We start from the raw sequence: 23,569 nt of genomic DNA on the forward strand, positions 1-23,569 counted from the left end.
GGATTTACGAACCGCGTTTGTCGCCGCCAATGGCACACGCCCCGTAAGCAACGTTTCGGGCGATGGCCCCTTATATGCGGAGCAGAGCGAGCGCGGAATAAGTTGGCTCTGTGTCACTGATGTTACTGGTAGGAACCGCCAGGTTACACCAGCCCACAGGGGATTATTGTGTCCGTCCGTCGTGCATCAAAAAATTGGAGGGGTGGGGCTGGGTGGAGAGGGGAGGGTGGGGAGGGGCTGGGTGGGGGGTGGGGGGTGGGAGGGGCTGGGTGGGAGGGGTGGGGTTGGGTGGGAGGGGTGGGGTGGGGCTGGGTGGGAGGGGTGGGGTGGGGTGGGAGGGGTGGGGTGGGAGGGGTGGGGTGGGGCTGGGTGGGAGGGGTGGGGTGGGGCTGGGTGGGAGGGGTGGGGTGGGGCTGGGTGGGAGGGGTGGGGTGGGGCTGGTCACCCCGTGGTGCCCTTATAAAACTCAACGTTTAATGCGAGACGCTTTCTATCCAGGGTAGCGTGGAACCACGCCGTGGCTTCTTCACGGCTCGTGAGCAAAAGTGAGAACACAAGCAACGCCCAACGCAGCAAAAATATGCATTTATTACTCGATGCGAAACGTGATGTATGTTTTGAAACAAATGAATATCGTCTTCACTTTTAAATGAGTGCAAATATGAAAACGTGAGTTTGGAAAAGAGCACGCAAAATTACGCATTTTGTGGAAATGGCAAAAAGAGATCGTGACCTAAACTTCGAAGCAGTTACAATGTCTGTTTGAAATTTAATGCCACAAACAAGATGTTTACTCTTTGGTTTTTTCGGTAAAGTCACGTAGATGAAAAAGAATAATAAAATGAAAATAACAATTCATTTTATTATTTGTATTATTATTTTTCATCTACGTGATTTTACCGATATAACCAAAGAGTATGGATCCTTGCAGTCACGAAAACTTCAAATCTAAAAAAAAACAACATGTTCTTTGTAATGGCTGGAATTGGCAATTGTCCCTTATACCGTGTCCGGATCACGGCTCAGCGGTGGGCTGGAAGGTACTAGGTTATGCAAGTGTCAAGTTCCATAGTTCTGTGCCAGCCCCACTGGCACCTCTTCAGTGGATCGACCTCACTCTGATGAGCAAATGTTCAAAGAATAAAGGTGGGTCAATGCTTTATATGGATAACGGATTATTATTTTTTTATATGAACATGACTGGTACGGCTGCAGCAGATAGGGCATTGGCGTGGCCTTATATTGGAAGACAAAAGAGGTCCAATTGTGGCAAGGGCGTTATGAGTGCCATAAAGCCTGACGCTCTACCACAAACACCCAGAGTCCTGCCATCACTGGATGTCACAAGAAAATGCAAGCTTTAACATATTAATAATCCTCGTTATTTATCCAGGATAGCCAAAATATCAAGAATCCTTTTCGGGTGGCTGCTGCGTTTGGCGATGTTCAACCAATTCCTTTCCAATGGAGTGCTTTCCAAGTGGGAGGAAACTATTGCCCAGAGATAACCCACTACCAGGGAATAAGGATCAAAATGTATTAACAGATGGGTTTCGCAATTCAACTTTCTGTACTGCCATATCGCCACCTCGCAGCCCAGCGGGGTCGGAGTCTCCCAGCTCGTGATGACCACTGTGCAAGGCACCGTCCGTGCCTCGAGGCAAGGCAAAACAAGGTGACGGGCAAAAGATTGGCGTCCACCTTGCTCTACTCGTCCATGCCACGAGGGCAGGTCAACACGATCCGGGCCGCAATGACGTCGGCATCAACATTCTGTCATTAGGCAAAGAAAAACGAGTGTGTGATGGTTTTTCTGCAGACTGACCAGGAGAGGGTTTGTCCACATAAAGCACATGTGGCAAAAGGCAGCAGTTGGAAATCATGGCTATATTGTACTGATGATTCCTGACAAGGATGACGCCCGTATATAGGTTTTCCTATTGTCCTGCTCCTACCTAACACAAACACGACCACGATTTTGGTGTTTTAACATCTTAACACAACTGTTTTGTTGCCAAAAAAAGGGGAAAACCTATTCTCATATTTTGGTACTGGCTGCGCGCCCCGAGCTCTCATTACTCTGATAGTGCATTGTGTCTTTGTGGCGTCTTCTGGTCTAACACCATTTGAGACTAGGCTCAAAATAAAGCTGGTGTGGACCAATCAGTTTCAACGACTGCATATATTATCAGAGTACGTTTTTTGTTTGCATTCTGACCACAAGTGTTGTGGTTAATGCAGACATGATTCCTTGTAACAGGTTTCAGTTTGGTGTTTTAACATCTTAACACCTGTTTTGTTACCAGAAAAAAAGTATATCACGTTACATGCAAGATATGATAGGACCAATGGTGACAATTTCCCTTTTTTGTCTTTAAATCACCTTTTGTGTCTTATTACTCTTGGAATTAAAAGGAGTACATTTCTGCAAGGTGACTCATAATTTTGCTAATTATTACTCTATATTAGATTATTACTACTTTATTATTACTTAAATGTGATTACTTTCATAATACTGGAAGGGTCTATTATGCAAATCTGTGCTGATACGATGGCTGGGACCAAGACTTTCACTTGAGATCAATGAAAGAGTGAACTGCGGGTCTCTTAAAAATCATCTTCATGTTCTTCATATTCAAGTATAACAAACTGTTCATATCCGGACGTCAAGCACAAACAGCAAGGAACATACATGTGTCATAGGCTGGAATGGACTAGGCACCAACAAAGAATATCCATAAAAGTAAAATGAAATGAACTCACCACCTTCATAATTAACACCACCTTATTAGGGAAACATGTACAATCGAATAACATTTCAGAATAATTTTGTTATGGGGCAGTGTTGATGGAAGGTGGTGAGTTTTATATTACCACTTTCAGCTTCATGGTAATGTACTCTTAAAACAATCCTTTGATACACGTCAATTACGGCTGACTTTGCACCTCGGGATATGGCACCCTATGTGAAACGCAGCATGTCCAGCAGGAAGAACAGAAAAATATTGCAAACCATGCATCTTTATCACTTTCGACACGGCCAACGCGGTCGTAAACTGTGATCGAGATGCAGGCTACATCACTGCTCATGGCGCAGGTGTATATAAATGTGTATTTGAAATCCAGGGCTCGGAAAATAACTCTTTTGTTCGCTACCGATTGCATATACTCGGACCCTGTATTTTCCTGTCCATGGCAGTGACGTGCTCATGCTCAAAGCTAAACGGGTTGGCTCCCAACGCGCCACATATAGATACAGTCAAACTACAAAAAATCCTCCAATAATCCGCTAATCCCATAGTTTGTAGCACGCTTATGGTTTGTAGGAACTTTTTCAAGCGGATTACCGGAGTCGTGCGGCAAAAACTCCTCAAATCTGTGATTTATTCTGACAGATCATTGGAGTAATTTCCACGGCGTGTCACAGGATTCCAGAATCAGCAAAAAATCCCCACATCACGGATTTTTTAACTGACACTCGGCCTGATTCTTGTGTTGGTGGAAAATTAATTCCTGCCAATTTTAGCATAAATCCTGCTAAATTGTAAATTGTGGCAATTTGATATATTTCACATCAAATATTCACAAAGGCTTTCCTTTTACCAACACAGAACAGTTTTTTGTGTTTAGTTTGTTGTCCTTCCGCCGCACATCCAATTAGCATGGTTGGCTACGTACGGTGTGAAAGTTCAACATACATTCACGTTAGGCCCATTTTGTACATTTCGTATTTGCTCCATGTGTATATATGGTATTTATGGTGTGTGTATTGTATGTTTTAAAAATAAATCCAGTGTTGGGTAAGTTACCTTATTGTTAGTTACTAATTGCAATGTATTTTGATTTATGTATATAGCTTTGTCAAGTCCTTTCATCAGGTAAGCGTCTGCATATTCAAGTTTGCTGCACACGTTGTTTTCAACACGACGATCATGCATAAGCAGGTTTTTTTTCAAGCCATAATGTCACTTAACTAATTTCACAGGGGTTTAATTTGGCTGGAATATGACACTTCTGAGAAAACCATAATTATATACCAGCACTTTGTAACCTAAAGCAACACTTAGTAATTTGGAAAGGGAAAGAGCACTGGATATGGGCTCCAGGACTAATAGGTGTCATACCGGGGACTTTACATTTTTACTGGGCATCTTTAAAAAAAAGCTTCATAGCGCATCGGATTTTTCCAGTACAAATAAATATTCTGATTCTGAAATTTCCTCTTGGACCACTAAGCAAAACAAACATCGGCTCTTGCAATAAAAAAACGCCACAAATGTTGTGAAAGAAGACTAACATAGTATGTTTTTTGTCAACATGTCAATTGTAACACACTGGTGTCCGAACCTGTACCGTTTATGTTTAGGTCCTTCTGGCATAATAGACATACAGTAAAACCTTGGATTGCGAGTAACTTGGTCTGCGAGTGTTTTGCAAGACGAGCAAATTTTTCAAATAAATATTCATTTGATAAACGAGCGAGGTCTTGCAATACGAGTAGTACGCGTATACGCTTTGTCTGCCGAGCGTCACGTGATCACAACTGATATACGAGTGCTTTGATGTACGAGTGCTTTGGATTACAAACACGTTTCCGGAACGAATTACGCTCGCAATCCAAGGTTTTACTGTATGTCTCAATGGGCCCTTGCCAGGCTCAACTTGCAGAGTAGGGACAATTCCTCAGGCTTTGGGGAGGAGGGGGGGGACCCCTGCTGGGAAGGCAGAGGGGGAATGCTTCACCGCGTGGGGGTAGGTGCCACTGAGGGTGGCAGGGTCTCGTCATCGGCAGAGAAGAGAGCGGAGCCTCGCGTGGACACTCTGGGCCATGTGGCATCGTCGAGTGACTCTTAACAGAAATGAACTGCTCTGTAAATAAACACGTCGCTCGACTGGAGTTAAATCAGCAACTGCAGATCGGAACTTTTTTTTTTTTTGCAACGATTCATTCCGAAACATCTGTAACTCGTAGGCAACCATGGGAAACTGGTGAACACTACTTGTAGCAAAAATACCATGCATGTGTGATTTCCCATGCAGTTTCATTATTATTATTATTGCAGGTATTTGAAGGGGTTGATTTTCAGCTCTTTTTATGCAACTGTATACTAGCTCAACATCTTCCACCATGAAAGCCCAGGATCTCCAGACTCCTTCAGAAGGTGCCCTGCTTTGGGGCATTTGGTGAAAATGTGGATTAGTAGGAGTTTGGTGTAGGCGATTTCAGATTAGAGGGAGGCTGTATTTTAACAACCCTATATTATGATGGTATGGCCTGACAGCACTCACAGCCATGACTGCTAGATATCTCCTCGGTGTTCTCAGGTCGTGCACAGCAACTGTTCTTTGGCCTTGTCTACTCCTCCAGCACCTAGTAAAGATGGCGAGGCTTGACCACACTCACATTCAACTCTCCACACTCCCGCAGAGAGAGCTGGGCAGTCTTCCCTTTATCTATTTTTCTTTCATCACCTCGTCCTTCCATCTTCTTCACAGACAATCAGGAGCTGACCAGGTGGGGCAGCACTTTCAGATTGGTACCCCACGTGTGCATGGCGCAACTCTCCTGCCTTCGACGACCGCGTGCATTCCCGCCCTGCCTGCCGTGCCGTCCCCATGCAGGGACACGACGAGGGGAGCGGCAGGATGGCGCAAGCTTCTCACACTTCTTCCATATTTCACGAAACCAGGCGCAATGGAGGCTGCCCCTCCCCACCGCTGCCTCATCTGCCACAGCCTGTTAGGGGGGGTCAGCCCTCTTTTATAGGTGCTGGCAGAAGATGTGTAGGGCTGGCGAGAAAAAGAGTGCTTTTGCATGACCTGCGAGCACCCAGCAAAGAAACACCTGACAGTTATGTCCGTGAATGCTGCCAAGGGCAGAACTAAATATTACGTATTCAAACTAATGACTGCCAAAGCATCCACGCTGCCAAGTGATTGCGTAGTCGTTCGTTAACCCAAGGCCCAATCCAACCCAGTCGCTCCTCCGGGCACACAGACCTGACGTGTGTCGACTGGTACGCGAGAGCTGGCATGAGGCACCGTCACTGCGTGGGGCTCTTGGGGCTTGTGGGCTCCACGTGATGGTGATTGGCAGCGGCAGCCTGACCCTCGCGGCAACAACAGGAGCCACTGTCGGCGATGCCGCCGCCATTTGCTTCCATATCGTGCAGAGGCCCCTCACTCAGCCGCTTGAGGAAACGAACGATTTTCTCAATGGTCGCGTCCTGGTACTCGTGAGACCACCTGCGTGGGTGTAGGGATCGCAGCAAACAGGGTGGGGCGAGGTGGGGGCGACGTTGGGCCAGGGTCGGGGTTAGGGGGCGGCAAACAAAAGCATAGAGGTCAGGCAAGTAAAGGGGTCAGCGCCGTCACAAGACTGCGGATCGAGGTGGACAACGGAGAGCTGGTTCACGTCAGGATTTCAAAAGTACGAACTATGTGCAGTGTCATACATGTGAAAATACAATATTGACAAATATTTTATTATCGTCAGCCGCGTCTTATCCACTGTTGAATTATGGCCTCCCCATGTCATGACCGTCCCTTGTGGACTTGAGCTAATCCCATCCATCCCCTTTGGCTGCCATGCTATGACCAGTCTCGCCACCGCCACCTACCACGGGTTTTATACGCAACACAAACGCATTTAAACATTCCATCTCCGCTGTGAGCATCCTCTCGGATGTGTTCCATTCTTTGACTACTCACTACGTTATTTCTAAACCATTGACCATCAGTCCGTCTCGCAATGCCCAAGCCCATTTACTTTTCTCAAGTCAATTCGATGTCTCTAAGTTGTGGTTGTTTTCTGAGCCATGGATTCGCTCGACTTTTAAGCCACCAGGTCGGTACTCTGTATAGGTATGGCTAGTAGGGTACTCAACAGAGGTCGCAAACGGGTTTTGACTCCTTACCCATACCCGTACCCGGCCGGGTACGGGTAGAGTACGGGTATCGGGTACCTGATTGCGACCTCTTGGATGAAGCCATGTTGCAGGCGCGGGTGGGTTGATTCTAGGAACTTGAATTGTGAGAAGAGACAAGACGTTGGGAAATGAGTGACAAACGGTTACTCACCAGTGACTCACGGCCTACCCGTACCCGGCCGCACCAGGGTCGCAAACGGGTACCCGGCCGGGTACGGGTAGCCGGGTATCGGGTAGGGTACGGGTATCGGGTACCCGGTTGCGACCTCTGGTACTCAAACGGGGCCGATGCCACGCGTGCATTTGGACCGCGCTACCAGCCCACTGCTGCCGCCGATGCTGGCTCTCTCACTTGATGCCGTTGAACTTGAGAATTCCACGCATGTCCTCGGGAAGGCTGCTGGGGTCCGGCCACTCAAACTTGTCGTACACGGGAACGATGTTCTTCTTGGATTGCAGTGCCGTCACTATTTCCTGGATGGATAAAAACACCAAGCGGTGAGAGGAACTCTCACACCTGTGGTCCCTGTGCGATGCGACTTCCATATCCCTCGCAAGTGCAAACACAGCCGCGCGCTTCCGTGTGACGTTGCCGTGTGCAATCTCAAATTGAGTATTTTGAAGGCAAACGTTCAAAGTTAGAGCATGACGCTGGCCCATACCGGCCTACTCATGTCAGACTGCGTCCCGGGATCTCCAGTATCTACTGTGAGGAAACGGACGGCACGCATTTTAATACACCTGCAGTACTAACCAGGGTGGCCTGCCGGATTTGAACCACGAACCTCGGAAACACCTCCGATCAGCACGGTTGGCTACGCACTGCGCGAAAGAAGTTCAACATTTAACATACGTACATACGTACATACAACAAGTGTCTTAACGCGATGCCACCGGGCCATGTGACCACCCGGTAAGTGGCGTCGCGTGCCGCCGCGCTGTGGATTACCTTGTGCACCCAGTCCTTGTGGTCCACGTCCTGCATGCACTTATCGAGGGCGTTGGGCGTGAGCACGAGCAGGAAGCTCTGGGCGGCGCGCACGCTTGCCAGCAGCTTCTCCTCGAACTTGCCGGATGTGAGCTTCTCCACGTCCAGGAAGGCGCTGAAGCCGTGCAGCTGCAGATGCACCTTGAGCAGGCTGCACACACGGTGGCGGCGCGAACACGCATGAACAACGCAGCGGGCCACTATCGCTCCCCCAAACATTTCCTCGTGTAGGTTTCCCTCGCTTTGTGCGGCGCTGGTAAAATATTCGTTCCAAAAAAAGGGCCCACAAAGCGATACCGCATGAGACGGCTGCCTGCCGAGTGGCGCATACGGTACACGCAAAATTTCCGACAGCCCTGTTCTTCACCTGAGGACGGCTGCTTGCGTTGTGGCCGAAACGTCGTGAGAATTGTATTTTATTATGTTTTATTTTTATTATTTTATTACTTCCCTTCTACGTGACTTTACCGAAAGAACCAAGAAGATGAATCCCTGCAGTCACGAAAGCTTTAAATCGAAAGTTTGATTTTGGTTACCGACCCCTTGGCATAGCCGGAATAGACTTATCAGACTTGCTCGGATGCCCGGAGGCCCGCTCACCTGGCCATCTGCGAGCCAGTGGCGCGTCGGTAGCTGATGAACACGTCGGGCTTGTCGCCGCTCGTGGGGCTCTCGCCCCCGCTGCTCACCGGGGAGCCCACGTCCGCAGCAGCTGGTACGTTTCAAAACAGACACGCAAACACGTGCACAAACAGCGCTCCGCTTTTGCGTGTCATGCAGGAACCATCAATTGTTCCTCAAGACTCTCACTGTGATTCTCTTGCCTGAGGTCACCGTCTAAAGACGTTTCGGTAAAAATGTGACCAAATGACGGGCGGCACTGATACAGATGTTGACAACCGTGCACAGGTTTCGTTCTTATTAGGACTCATCGGTATAGTATAGTCGCCAATGCTCACTGCTGAAAAGTCTGATTCTGGAAACCATATACACCTGACCCTCGGTCTACATGGGTTATTTCTGCCTAAACAAGATTTGTAGACCAACGTCTGCCCCTAGCCACTGGTATAATTTTAGTTTTGGCCTTTAGACCATATTTCCACAGTAAAAAATAAATTACGGGCAACGATAGCTGACGACGATGGCGGTGGCCATTATGCAAACATGCGATTTAGTTTTATCGCAATTGCGTCACCGGATCGCAGGCATGCACCACCACGCCTGGCCAGGCCTCCGGACGCACGCACAGACTCACGCGCGCACGCACGCTTGTTACCCCTGGCGGCGGCGGTAAGGATGGTGGCGCGGTGCACGCCGTTGTCGACGCAGCAGTCGTCGGTGAGCTGCGCGTCCGTGAGCTGCGCCAGGAAGGGCCGCGTGACGCCCGCGCGTAGCAGCCCGTAGGTGTAGCGGCGAAAACCGGGCCCCACGCGGTTCAGCCACTCGCACAGCTTGCTGCCGTCGCACGCGCTGTAGTCCGCGTACGTCTTCAGCTCCGCCAGCTCCCGCAGGAACCTGACACCGGGAGATGTCGGCAGGTTGCGGCAGTCACAAGGCCGCGTCGCCCCACCGAGCGAAACTCGCATGCAGCTTTGTACTTTTTACGCAATTATAACATTTATTTGTTACGCAACGGTGATCCCGTTTGGCCAGCTGGATGTATGTTAAACTTATTTTTCATGGTTCTTTCGGTAAAGACACGTAGAAGGGAAAAAAAAATATTAAAATAATTCTCACGACGTTTCGGCCACAACGCAAGCAGCCGTCCTCAGGTGAAGAACAATAAGATGAATCCCTGCAGTCACGAAAGCTTTAAATCGAAATTTAAACTTCTTTCGCACTGTATGTAGCCAACCGTGCTAATCGGAGGTGCAGGGGAAGGACAACTAAACGCATACAGCAGCTGCAAAGTGTATATAGCTTGATTTGAAGCTTTCGTGACTGCAGGAATCCACACTCTTTGATTCTTTCGGTAAAGTCACATATGTAGAAGCAGTTTTTTCTCGCTGTGGTTGTCCCGCCTGATGACGATTGCTTGTGTTGCGATCGAAACGTCGTGATCTATTATTTTTCTACCTACGTGACTTTACCGAAAGAACCAAAGAGTATGTATATAGCTTGTACTGACAAATGCATATTTTTCTCCCTATCTCAATAAAAAATACTTTACTTTTTACGATGTAGATGCACACATTCAAATGCTCCTAAATAGTTATTTTATTTTGCACTGTTTTCTACTGACGATATTTTCTTGTATTTGTTGAGCATCTCCTTCACTAAAAGAGACTCACTTCTGCAGATGTCTGGTTACAAATGATAACGATGACAAAGAACTGCAGTCACGGTGCCTCTCCATGAGCGCGGGATTTACCTCCTCCGCGTGACGCTCTCCTTCATCGCAAAGTCACCGCTCAGATCCTGTTCGCTCAGCAGCAACAGCAAATCCCCGTCCACTTGGAGCTCCTGAAAACATGACGGACAGCCGTTTTCGGCTCAAGTGAGCCGAAATCTCTTCTCAAAGTCTGCCAACACGGGCAGAGACAGGAAGGCAGTGAAGGAAAGTGACAGTGGGAGAGAGAGAGGGGGAGAGGTGCCGGCAGATGTAATAAACTCTGAATAACTGTAAAACAAAGTGTCCGCACGGGATGGCACCTCGCTACTTGTCGGAGCTGCGCTTGAGATCTGCTGCTGTCGGTGACCATGTCGCTAAACTGAGAACGTACGTACGGTGAACGTGCTTTCCTAATCGTGACCCCATCGTGTGGAACATTCGCACAAAACAAGAACAAGGACAGCCACTTCAGGCGTGACCTGAAGATGCAGTTCCTGTCCACAGTGCAATGAGATAGCACTGCGCATTAGATGCGCTTCAGCATGATTTAGCGTTCCTTAATGACTACAGCAGAAATCCAATAATCCCCCGTGATACGTGGGAGGACCATATCGTGGATCAGATTATGGGAGGAAATAACCGCTCTCGGAAGAGAGATCAAGATATCCGAAATACTTTAGCAGGTTTCATGATCAACAGTCCTGCGAACCGCGGTCAATACGCAAATAACAAGAGTTTGCAGATTATTGGAGCGCAGCCTTTTGTAGCTCCGCCGTATTTATATTACATCAGTGTAGAAAGGGGGGGCGGCAGGAGTTAAGCGAGGGGAACGGTGGAGAACGAGAGAATGTGCGAGTGGCGGCAGCAAGGATCACCTGGAACAGCGGAGCGTACTTGCAGAACCCGACCTGCCGCAGCCAGGCCTGCACGTGTGTCGGTCTCCACGATGGTACGGTGGTGGGGAGGCGGACGGGTGGCTCCTCTCCCAGGATGGTGAGTGTGCGGTGAGCGAGACGGCACGCCGTGCCACTGGAAGAGTAGCTCACCAGCCGCTTGAGGCTCTGCACCACACCGATCTCCTGGAAGAGCTGCCGGGGTTGCACCGCGACCGGCGACCAAAAACATCGCATCCGCACAGATAGATGTTTTTTTTACTCATTCCGCGTGCCCCCTCTGTGATACCAGAGCCACACATTGCAATGCAGTACAATAGAGGACATTATGAGACCTCCTTTACCAGTGGCAAAATATAGTAGTAGGTTGTTACCCTTTAAACTGGTACAAAACTGACACCTTTATACAAGGCATCATGTGTTGGACCAGATGACACCAGAAGGCGTACTCCTTCTGGTGTCATCTGGTCCAACACCAATGGAGACTAGGCTCTAAGGAAAGCTGTCTCGGGTGTGGACCAATCAACTTCAAGGACAGTGCATATTATTATCATTATCAGAGTTGTTTCTTTTTGTTTGCATTTTGACCACTTGTGTTGTGGTTATTGCAAACATGATGCCTTGTATAAAAGGTGTCAGTTTTGTACCAGTTTAAAGGGTAAAAACCTACAATAGAGGACATCCTTGCAGCCAACAGATGTGAATAGATGGATGAGAGCAAGGCCCGATGGCTGGAATATTCTTTTGTAGAAACACTGGCTCAAAAGTCAACATTCCCAAACTCAGAGGCTCCGTGCGTGACAATTACTAGATGCGAGGTCACAAAAAAGGATCGATTTTTATACAAGTTGTCTGATGTTTTCGTTCAGCTTTTTTTGTCTTCTTAAATAAGCTCAATTCAAATGAGTAACAGCTATTGCTTATTTTTAAATAAAATGGTGTGTGTATAAATAGAGAACTTTCATCGTTCAATGTACATGTAGTCGTGTGTTTTGTCGATTTTATCTATTGTTGGTTTAGTTTAATCAACCGCAGAGCGTATCCAACATTTGGCAGAGCAGACGACGGCGCGCCATACTTTGTGAGCAAGCCAAAGATTGCGCTTTTTTTAGCCAATAAAATTGTTGGGAATAAACAACTACAGTGATTGTATGCAGTTGACAAGCACGGATAATCAATCAAACATTATTTAGGATAGCGCCCTTCACAAGAAGATTGTCAGAGCGCTTCACAGATGGACACATTAAAACGTATACAACATTGCATCAATACAAATTAAAATGACTCGACGCAATATTCGTTAAACTTAATTCAAAAAAACATCAATACACTCCCCAAGTGAGTAAACAGGCCCCATAAACTGACCATCAAATAGTGGTGTCAACCTGACAGGCAGATCAACCCATGGGGATTTGTATCAAACCGAAGAGATGGGTCTTCAAGAACCGTTTAAATGTGCACGGACTACCAGCTTCCTTTATGTCAACGGGGAGGTTGTTCCACAACCTGGGAGCCAGACAATGGAATGAGCGCCCTCCCGAGGTAACACATCTCAACCGAGGCGTCACAAGAAGGCTCAGGATCTAAGACTTCTGGAAGGAACATTTCTCTCCAAAAGATCAGAGAGATAAACAGGACCTGTGCTGTCCCAAGACTTTATATGTTAACAGCAGGATTTTAAATGTGATCCGGAAGTGGATGAGATTATACATCAGTTCCACCCCCCCCCCCCCCAAAGCGTGTTAATTTACGTGGAACAAAGATTGCCTGCTGTGGTTTAGAAAATACGCTTCTCAGCGACCACAGACGACATCAGACTGTGATGCACGAGCGGAACGGAGAGTAATCGACAACGCTCGCGGGCGCTCACCCTCGCCAGCGCCAACGCAACAAACCGCACGACATCCGCGCTCAATTCCGTCACCCTCAGCCGCTGCAGCTGCTGCAGTGCTCACAGTGATGGAAACTAAGGCTGATAATAGTGTAAGCTGTATTCCACTGGCTAAACAATAGGAATCGCATTTTTTGTATATTAGTCTGTTACTTTTAAACGTCACCGTGGAAATCGAGCGATGAAATCAGCTTCCGTGCAGGTGCTGGGCGGATTGTTACACCGCAGGGCCATCTTGAGGGTTAATAGCTGCTTGGGTTGAGGCGTTCACCCGGCAGTGGATTGAGGTGGATGGTGAATAACGTTGCCTTCCGAGTCACACGAGGTAACATCATGAGGTGCATGATGCGACGTGGCACGCCTGCCGATGGCATCACACGACGATGTCGTTGGGAGACGTACGTATGGCGTGCGTGACGTCGCCGCTCGAGCTGAAATGGCTTTTCTATTCGGCATTGTAAAAAAAAAAAATTGTGGGAAATTTTTTTCCCATCAATTTGGTCGATTTTCAATTGGGGTGAATCGTTCATAGCAATACGACTGTGCACAGAAAAACGTCATTCGCGTTGGATCATCTTTACGAGATCATCGTGACTTCATGTTGCGAACCAAGACGGACAGACAGACGGGCAGAAAAAATGCATTAACGCTTTTTTAACCTTAGCTGGTGAACCTTAAACACAGTTCTCATCTCAACGATACGCACCTAGGATGTGCATCCCAAGCTGTCCAACAAGTGGGATGAGCTTCATAATGATGAAAAGCATGAGAGTTATGTACAGTAAGGAGCTCTCTAGCGAGGTCAACGCACTGACATGTTGAGTTTATTTGATTTGTTGCATGGATGAACCCATTTAGCTAGTTGCCTGGCTATATTACAAGAAAGATCCGAGATACTCGTATTCGCGGGTATGACAGCGAAACTGCAGTGACCACAACATCAGGCGCACGGCACGCGGCCGCGACACGCGCAGCAATCGCAAGGGCTAGTTGCTTTGCGGCTTGCGTCGTAAACAAAACGGAACGGCTCAGCGACGCCACCGCGCACCTCGCCGTGCTGCTGCTGCGTCTTGATCATGGCCTCCACGCAGAAGTAGAACGCGGCGACGCACTGCGGCTCCACGCGCGAGCTGTCCAGCAGCGGCAGCAGCTGCTGCAGGTACTGAACGGTGCGGCCCTGCATGTCGTCGCGCGAGGTCAGCAGCTCCTGCGCGTGCTTCTCCGGGTCCAGCGAGGCGATGAACGGCTCCACGAGCTCCAGCGTGCCCGAACTCAGCACCTGGATTGGCACACGGAGACATCAACCCCCCCCCCTCCACCTTCCGCAAATCGACCCCCCCACGGCCACCAACCCCCAAGTGTGGTGGCCGTCGACAATCCCACGGTACTGCACCGCATCAGTGCTTAACACGCAGCTAGGGAAGACAGCTCTAATTGGACAATATTTCAGATTGAAAGGTTATCAGTTTCGCTCTTGCATTTTTAGCTCGCGAAACACACGAGCGCGATGTGATTGGGAGCGCCGTACAAAAATCCCCTTTGTTAGCCGTCATGCTATTTCTCCTCTTTTTGAATGAAGTGCTTTATATGGACACTTTTAATCGGCAATTCCTGAATTTTTATTCAAGCCGAGAGATTTTATTCTCCGACAGCACGGGCCAGATATTACTGGTTCTCATTAGGCTCCACATTAACTGTAGTTGAGCTTGTAGTTTGATTTAAAGCTTTCGTGACTGCAGGGATTCATATTCTTGGTTCTTTCGGTAAAGTCACGTAAAAGGGAAATAATAAAATAATAAAAATATTAAACAATACAAATTCTCACGACGTTTCTAATTTTCTTGCTGTGAATTTCACACCTGATGATGATTGCTTGTGTTGCAGTCGAAACGTCGTGAGAAATTTTATTGTTTTATATTTATATTATTTTATTATTTCCCTTCTACGTGACTTTACCGAAAGAACCAAGAATATGAGCTTGTAGTTACGAAGCCTGTCAAGGTAAATGAACACGAAACTAAAAACAATGAACACTGAACTGCATCTGAAGGCAGCCACCATAAATTAGGAAATTCCAAAAAATGACCAACAAATTACTCAATCGCTATCACACGTAGCAATCGTCGGACCAAACTGGCAGTCTAATGACCACTTGCAGGCCAATGCCGAGTCACCTTGCGCCAGAACACAGGGACAGCTGCCACTGGCGGTGCTCTTCGAAATATTTGAAATGAGGTGTTTACGTAAAGCGCGTTTGAATTGCCGAGTCGTTTGAGCGCCATATAAAATGCAAAGGTAAGCTTTGCTGGGTAAACAAGAATAACAAAAGTAAATAAAAACACAACCAATAATTCTTCTTCTTGGTTCTTTCGGTAAAGTCACGTAGAATGTAAATAATAAAACAATAAAAATAAAACATGAGAAAATTATTCTCACGACGTTTCGGCCACAACGTAAGCAGCCGTCCTCAGGTGGAGAACAGGTCTGTCTTCAGACTCTGTCTTCTCGACAGACCTGTTCTCCACCTGAGGACAGCTGCTTGCGTTGTGGCCGAAACGTCGTGAGAATTATTTTATTATGTTTTATTTTTATTGCTTTATTATTTACATTCTACGTGACTTTACCGAAAGAACCAAGAAGATGCATCCTTGCAGTCACGAAAACTTTAAATCGAAACACAACTAATAATTACGCACGAGCGAGCCGACACACCTTTTGCTGAACCTCCTTGTTGTTGACGAGCACGGCGATGGCGAGGCTGGCCGACAGACGCACGCGCCTGTCCGCGCTGAACGCCAGCGGGAAGAGCCACTCGGCCGCCTTCTTGTCCACCATGCGCCGGTGGTTGTCGGGCCCGCCGTACATGGCGCAGTTGGCGATGGCGGCGGCGCAGTCGCGCAGGACGTCCACGTCCAACAGGCGGCACCAGAAGAGCACGGCGTCCAGGCCGCCCTCGCACACCAGCAGCGAGCACGTCTCCTCCGAGTTCTTGAACATGTGCTGCAGGATGGCGGCGGTGGCGCGCACCGTGCGCGCGTCCTCGCGCTCCTTGGCCAAGCCCAGCACGGCGCCGAGCCCAAAGCGCGCGATCCACTCCCTGCCGCACGTTTACGCAGCCCAAGGGCAGGCACCAGCAGAGGCAGCATTAGGGTCAGCAGCACCATCACCATAAGAATTAGCTGCACCATCATCATCAGTAAGATCAGCTGCACCATCACTATAAGAATTAGCTGCAATACCATCAGTATAATCAACACCACCATCATCAGTAAGATCGGCAGAACCATCCATCAGTAGGATCAATAGCACCAAATAGGCAGGCCTTGTTTGGTTTAATGAGTCATGAAGTGCACCGAGGCAGTGCGGAATCATTCACGCTAACAAGGCCAACAACTGGTCGAGCAAAGTATTGAGCATTACTTTTTACTACAAAATGTATCATAAGGCAATGATTGTCACACATCCATCAACGTTGCAAAGACCTCGTACCTCCTCCATCTGCGCAATGTGTCATACATCTTCCATTTCCTTGTTTCAGCTGCTGCCGAGACCCGCATCCGTGCTCTCATCACATCCTGACTCAATTACTTGAACTCTCTCTGCTATGATCTTCCCAAATCCTTCACCTCCGAAATTCAGATGATCCCAAATGGTAAGTTAAAATGTAGCTTTTTCATATTTTTTCGTATTTGTTTTTGGGTTAGGCTACATGGTTTGTTTTATGCCAAAATTCTTGTAATTGTCTTGTTTACTACGATTATTTATTCGTGTAAAATGTACTGAGCAATAAAGCTACTCACTTGTGGCTTGAGACTTTTCAAGACTGTTGCACATTGTTGCAAACAACTGTTGCACATTGTTGCAAACAACTGTTGCACATTGTTGCAAACAACTGTTGCACATTGCTGACTCGTGTTAAACCGAACTTTGATGTTATTTTTCTTTAGGATCCTAGCAATTTGACCCGCGGTGCCTGCAGTTAAGTTTTACAGATGTAGTTTTATAGCTTTAACTATACCGTAAATGGTTCAGAGGCATCAGTCTAGATGCCCTTGTAGTCTGTTGTTGGCCTATAGCTGTTATTTCTATGCTCGTTTGACACGTTACATTTCTACTTCTATGTGCTCTGCATGGGACACTCTTCTTGCTCGGTGCATAAGCATCCTGATGAGGATGTTCTTCTGCTGTGGATGATGGTGTTACTTCTCATGTAGGTAAACACCAAATGATGCAACAAGACTTCTCACCCACACCCATAAATCACGACATTACCCCGATATTCCGATCCTGTCACTGGCTCCCAATTCAGGCCTGGCTCAATTGTATGATCACCTTTGGAATCTTTACGATTGCCTACGGACTAGCCCTTACCTACCTCTTACTTCTCACTCTACACCTCTTCACACTCTACAGCAACCAAGGGATCTATTCAAGTTTCAAGTGAACCTTTATTCTGTGGGAAGTCGTTCTTACTCTACTGCTCTTGCAGTTTAGAACTTCCCCACTCCAGCTTTCCATCCTGCCAACTCCCTGTTGTCATTGAAGTCCAAGTTTAAGAACTTCCTCTTCTTCTCGGCTGAAAGAATACATACAGTATCTGTGACTTTTTCTTCCTTCCCATGCACATGGCCGACTGTATTTACATTATTGGTACCTCATTTGCCAGTAAAAAATATGATAATTGGTTTTTTACCCTTTTATCTGGCAACAAAACTGACACCTTTTTTACGAGAAGTCATGTTTGCATAGACCACAATACCTGCAGTCATAATGCAAACAAAAAACATAACTCTGATAATGTATGCACTGTCCTTGAAGTTGATTGGTCCACACCCGAGACAGCTTTCCTTAGAGCCTAGTGTCATTCCGCCATTTGGCGTCATCTGGTCCAACCCATGTGAGACTAGGATCTAAGGAAAGCTGTCTCGGGTGTGGACCAATCAACTTCAAGGACAGTGCATACATTATCAGAGTTATGTTTTTTGTTTACATTATGACTGCAGGTATTGTGGTCTATGCAAACATGACTCCTCGTAAAAAAGGTGTCAGTTTTGTTGCCAGATAAAAGGGTAAAAAAACAATGATTGTATTTACATTGTCTTGAGATACAGTTGCATTTATATGCTACACACATCGAAAACTGTATTGTACAGTATGCTTCCAATTAGGGACGTATTACAAGCATTGGCCCTGGCGAGGCCACTTGATGAAAATACGCTTGGCTGGCTTTAGAATCCCATTATTCCTCGTTGGCATTGTGCCTTTTCTAGTACAGTATAGTGTAGCTTAAATTCCCGTGCGCTTATGGCCAGGTTCCAACAATCACTCCTGACATTTAACAGTTTAATACTTTCACTCCACCTCAGTTGTAAAACACATTTGGCGAGCCAATCCAGTACACGAGAAGCTTGTTCTCGCTAACAATGATCAAATCGCTCACAATTAGAAACCGAGAGTGCATTCACTTATACAGCGGATTTTTTGTTTATCTGTAGATAAACAATTCCACAGCAAGTAAGCTATTAATGAGGGAAGCGTCAACTATTAATGTTTAAAATTATTGCACCGTTATCGCATTGGCAGACAAAACGTCCCAGCTTAGAGGGCAAGCAATGGAATGTGCAGCTGCTGCTGCGATGATGGGTTTGTAGTTTTATTTTATCACCGACTCACAGGCCGGCGTGTCTGACAGTGTAGATGACTGTAGATGACGTTAAACTCGACCGTGAACCAAGCCACTGCGCTGCCTGCCTGTATGAGTGCACCAACCTCACAATGAGAAAGAGGAGGAGGTGGCCAACACCAACCGTAATCACCCTTGCTTTTCAGAAACTATCATGCCATGGCCTTTTTAATCACTGGCCACGAGTAACTCGGTCCAATTAATAGCTGAACCACGGCCGAGTTATACAATGCTCATTAGTGAGGCACGCCGTCGTAGTTATTATACAGAACTAGGACAACGGCCACCAACACAGATTTGTCAAGCACTGTCCTCTGTTAAATTCATCCAAGGAACTGGCAAACAAGTCCCACACTCCCAGTTAACCTCGCACTCCCCTCGTTATCACTCGCACACTCCTAGCAGAGGTCGCAATCGGGTATCTGATACCCGTACCCTACCCGATACCCGGCTACCCGTACCCGACCGGGTACGGGTACGGGTACCGGTTTGCGACCCTGGTGCGGCCGGGTACGGGTAGGCCGTGAGTCACTGGTGAGTAACCGTTTGTCACTCATTTCGGGTAGGGTACGGGTAGCGTACGGGTACACGTACCCGGCCGGGTACGGGTACGGGTACCCATTTACGACCCTGGTGCGGCCGGGTACGGGTAAGGAATCAAAACCCGTTTGCGACCTCTGACTCCTAGTCAGGGGGTTGGTTTTCATGTGCGGTTTGGGTGCACAGAAAGAACATTTGAAATCAGTTACGGTTAAATCGGTTCAAATAAGTTTGAAAGGTTCAGTTCTGGCTTACTGTTTGTGTAAAGTGGTTTGAACCACTTCACATTTGCACATTTGGTCAAAATTAGCTAAATTAACACCTTCCGTGTAGCTTACATTGCAAGCTACACGGGAGGTCTTTGTTTAGCAATGTTTTTTCATTTCTTAGAGAGATGTGTTTGAATTACTTCAAGAGGGCGTGCTGCCCTCTTTCTCCCTGCCCACGACGCAAGTGGCCATGTTGTTTCCATCGTGGCACCGCGCCTTAAGACGTCAACGTGCGAGCAACCACCTGTTGTCGGTCGTAAGGACCTGCTGCAGAAGCTCGGCCGCCCCGGGCCTCACGTGAGGCCTGCACGAAGCGAGCAGCGATAGCAGCAGCTCGAGTCCCCCCTGAAGCCGCAGTGTGGAGCACAGCTCCGTGGCCACCTCGCGGCCCACCACGGGCGTGGCCCACGCCTCCTGCAACGTGGCCTCCAGCCCGGCCAAGGTGGCCACCTCCTCCTCTGCCACGTCCAGCCTCGGCCGTCCGTCGCTCTCTCCCACCGGGGAGTCGGGCGTCGCCAGCTCCTTCAGACGCCGCACTCCGTCGACGAGCCGCGGCAAGAGTCGCTCGAGCTCCCGGCGGCCATCGTCGGCGTGCTGGGAATCCGGGTCAGGCGCCTGCATGGCGGACGGCGCTGGGCTGCAGTGCGGGGAGATTTGCTCGCGAAGCTGCTGGTGGTCGGGAGGAGGCGTGCGGGATGAGGACGTGGGCCAGCAGGAGCACAGCTTCGTGTGCGAGGAGCGGCCCGACTTCTTCATCTGTGGCAGGGTTGCCTCGTTGCAGTCGGGGGCCGCGTGGCCGAGTGGTCAGCACACCCGCCACAGAGCCAGTTCACACAGGGGTGACGGGTTCAATTTCAGCCACGGGTGACAGGTTATTTCTGTGGGGAAACGACGAGGTGCCAAGAAATTAACACGAGGTGGATGTTATACCATTGCCAGTGCAAGCCACTGCCTTCATAAATAATATCTAAAATACCAGGTATAAAATAATGCAGCTTCAATTGTCAAACTCAAGTTTAATCACGTGGGAACTCAAGAGACAAGGACAGTCTCAATTGCAAGAGTGACATGGAGTTGCTTAATTATTATTTCCTACTTTAAAAAGCATTGTTGTCAAGCCATTGCCAAGTCATTGGAAAACAGCTTCCCCTCATTGTGTCATTCATGAGGGTTGTTTGATCATATCTCACCACACTGGCCAGTGCACGTTGGTGACGAAGAGGTGGTGCAGAACCACTTCAGATTTCACTTGCCACTGATATTTGCCGTTGCCGGGAATTCATCAGGTTATATAGCGAATTGTGCTAATCACTGCACCACCACTCCCCCCGACAAATTGAAGCCATGTCCATCTTCCACTGCCCACTGAATCCACTAAACAGCAGACACAACCCCAAACACTTTGCTCTTGTACAGGAGATGTATTGTCTGCTTATTCGCATATTCTCCACAACGACGCCAATGATTCTATTCCTGCTAGTGTATTATAAAAATGTGCGTCAAACTAGACCCATGTCTTAGAGAGCATGACCTTGCCTATAACCTCTGCCAGTTCACCAGCATTGATTCAAGCAAGTATGACTACTTATGAGACATTGCATATCGGTCCACAGCGTTTTCACGTACTGTATATCAATTAATACTGCTTAACACGTGCACTCCCAGAAGGCCGTGGGTCTAATGGTTGTGTAAAAATTCGGTACAGTACTTTCATTTTGTTTTTACGTGGAGACAGATTTCCAAAGGAGACATTCAAACCTGTAAAACCATGCAGTTCACCCGTATTCTTGTACAGGGAAATTGAGTTTCCAGGTCCATACGGCGTACAACCGTTTCAATACGGGCAAACATTTTGATGGGACTTTGTAGGATGAACGTTGAAATTTATAAGGGCACGGGGTGACCAATAAGGTCTGAATTGGTCTGTAATAAGGTAGGCAACTGATAAGGGTTCGGCAGGTATGGACATTATTTATTTTCTTACTGACATTATGCACAATGATACAAATTATTACTTTATCTTGTACATGTGGATCAACACGAATGTTTATGTTGTTTGTAGACGCTGGGACATGTCTCGGACCGTGTTCGTGAACACAAGGCAGATCTGAAACACGGTAGGACCAATACCTCGGCCGTGGCTGATCATTGTTTTAATGCGGTGGGCTCACACGAAATGTATTTCTCTAAGACGAAGGTACTTTGCAAACCCACTGGCTATCAACAAAGTTTCGATCATGAAGCCATCCATATATATAGACACAGACACAATTTCAATCGAGAAGATGGGTACAAACTGAGCAATCATTGGAAGGATGCTATCAACCAGTTTAAATCATAACTGTCTGTGATGTTCCCATCCTACCACCTTCCGACGTTATTTTCGGCTCTCTGATGTTACATTAACAGGTTACATTTCTCACCCTAACACAGCCACCTCGCTCACCGAGCTCGAGGATTTTGCTTTGCGATCTTCCATTAACACAGAGGTCGCAAACGGGTTTTGATTCCTTTCCCGTACCTGTACCCGGCCGCACCAGGGTCGCAAACGGGTACCCGTACCCGGCCGGATAGGGTACCCGTACCCGATACCCGGCCGGGTACGGGTAGCTGGGTATCGGGTAGGGTACGGGTATCGGGCACCCGATTGCGACCTCTGCATTAACATGCTAATCTCTCACATTAACATAGCCACCTCGGGGCGTCTGCCGTGGAGGCCGCTCAACGATCTCTTTGATTGGTGGGAAAACCCACCACCGTCACGGCCGCTGCCCACCACTTGCATTATCATTGGCTGCTGACATTTTGGCTACGCCCATTTCAAACCCTTATAAACAGTTTGCCTTGGAAGCTAAGTCCCCCTTTTCCTGAAGACAACCGCTTGTGTTGCTATTGTAACGTCGTAGTTTTTTTTCTTTTCTTTGAACCTATTTACGTGACTTTACCGAAAGACCCAAAGAAGATAAAGAATAATTATTCGTGTCGTTGTCGACACATCCCCCCCCCCCCATATTAAAATATGCTCAAAATGTCCCCCACAATATATTGCTATAAACAATTGCTATGCTATGTAAATAAAAACAACAATTTGCTTAACCTTGGCCACAATATCTGCACTTGTCTTCATATAAATCAATGCATAGATTTCTGGTTTTTGATTGTGGTTATGGTTGTACTTTATTAATCCCTAATCTCTGCCATTACATACAATGAAACAAGAAATGGTAAAAAAAAAAGTCTAAACAGAGCAATGTAATACAATACACTGTCAGACATTATTGTCAAAAATAAATAAATAAATTCCATCCCATGTGTTAGTGAATTTTTTCATATTTTAGGCAGGAAATTAGTTTAAAAATTTAGATTTTTTTCTGGGTTGGAACCCCCAGACAGCCTGGAAGATTTGGTCCCCCCCCCCAAATTTTGACTCCATGGCTACAGCCTTGCTGTAAACTCTAGTTGCAGGGCGCGCATGTTGCGTTCAGGTGATGATCGCAGGCGTTATCCCACGAACGTTGCCACTTCTAAACAGCGCAAGACAACGGAGTAACATTGGCCGGATCAATCATCAATCTTCTGGCGTAAGTAACGGGGCTGGTTTCGCTCAAAGGCATTCGTAACGACGCAGACATCTGCACAGCGTTGACGGTACAATGATCGGGAGCTGTTGTTTGAACAACATACACTTCCAAAGGAGGCGCATCAAATGAACAAACACGCACAACGTGTCAATGATGATGATGTTGATGATGGTGATGATGATGTTAGTTAGTTAGTTAGAGAGCGGACCTTCTTACCGTTACCGCCCGCAGCGATGCAGCCGGGAAGGATGCACTGTAGCGAGACGTCATGGCCCCGGCTATAAATAGGCAGGCAAGGAGGGGAAGGAGGAAAAAAAACCTTTCCCTTTGACGCTTTCACTTGTGTGGAGCTTAACTCAGACAACATTTTACCTTCGCCCCCAGATCCCGGCCAGCAGATGGGGTTAGTGAGCCGGGACACGGTCCGCACACCGCCCCCGGTGGTATTAAATCACGCCAAAAT

At 47.6% G+C, this 23,569-nt stretch overlaps 1 protein-coding gene across 1 annotated transcript; it reads right to left on the reverse strand.

The window, feature by feature from the left end:
• Positions 1 to 570: 570 nt before the first annotated feature.
• Positions 571 to 23,409, reverse strand: SARM1 (sterile alpha and TIR motif containing 1). Its single transcript, XM_078611952.1, has 11 exons — positions 23,323 to 23,409; positions 19,770 to 20,403; positions 15,746 to 16,130; positions 14,082 to 14,312; positions 11,125 to 11,337; positions 10,289 to 10,380; positions 9,194 to 9,432; positions 8,518 to 8,629; positions 7,879 to 8,068; positions 7,282 to 7,403; positions 571 to 6,246 (listed from the first exon to the last, which is right to left on the reverse strand). The coding sequence occupies exons 2-11, from the start codon at positions 20,279 to 20,281 to the stop codon at positions 6,045 to 6,047; spliced, it is 2,298 nt and encodes a 765-aa protein (XP_078468078.1). The 5' UTR covers positions 20,282 to 20,403; positions 23,323 to 23,409; the 3' UTR covers positions 571 to 6,044.
• Between the last annotated feature and the right edge of the window lie 160 nt (positions 23,410 to 23,569).

The sequence above is a fragment of the Lampetra planeri genome, chromosome 37 (assembly GCF_965212315.1).
Source record: "Lampetra planeri chromosome 37, kcLamPlan1.2.h2, whole genome shotgun sequence".
NCBI lineage: Eukaryota > Metazoa > Chordata > Hyperoartia > Petromyzontiformes > Petromyzontidae > Lampetra > Lampetra planeri.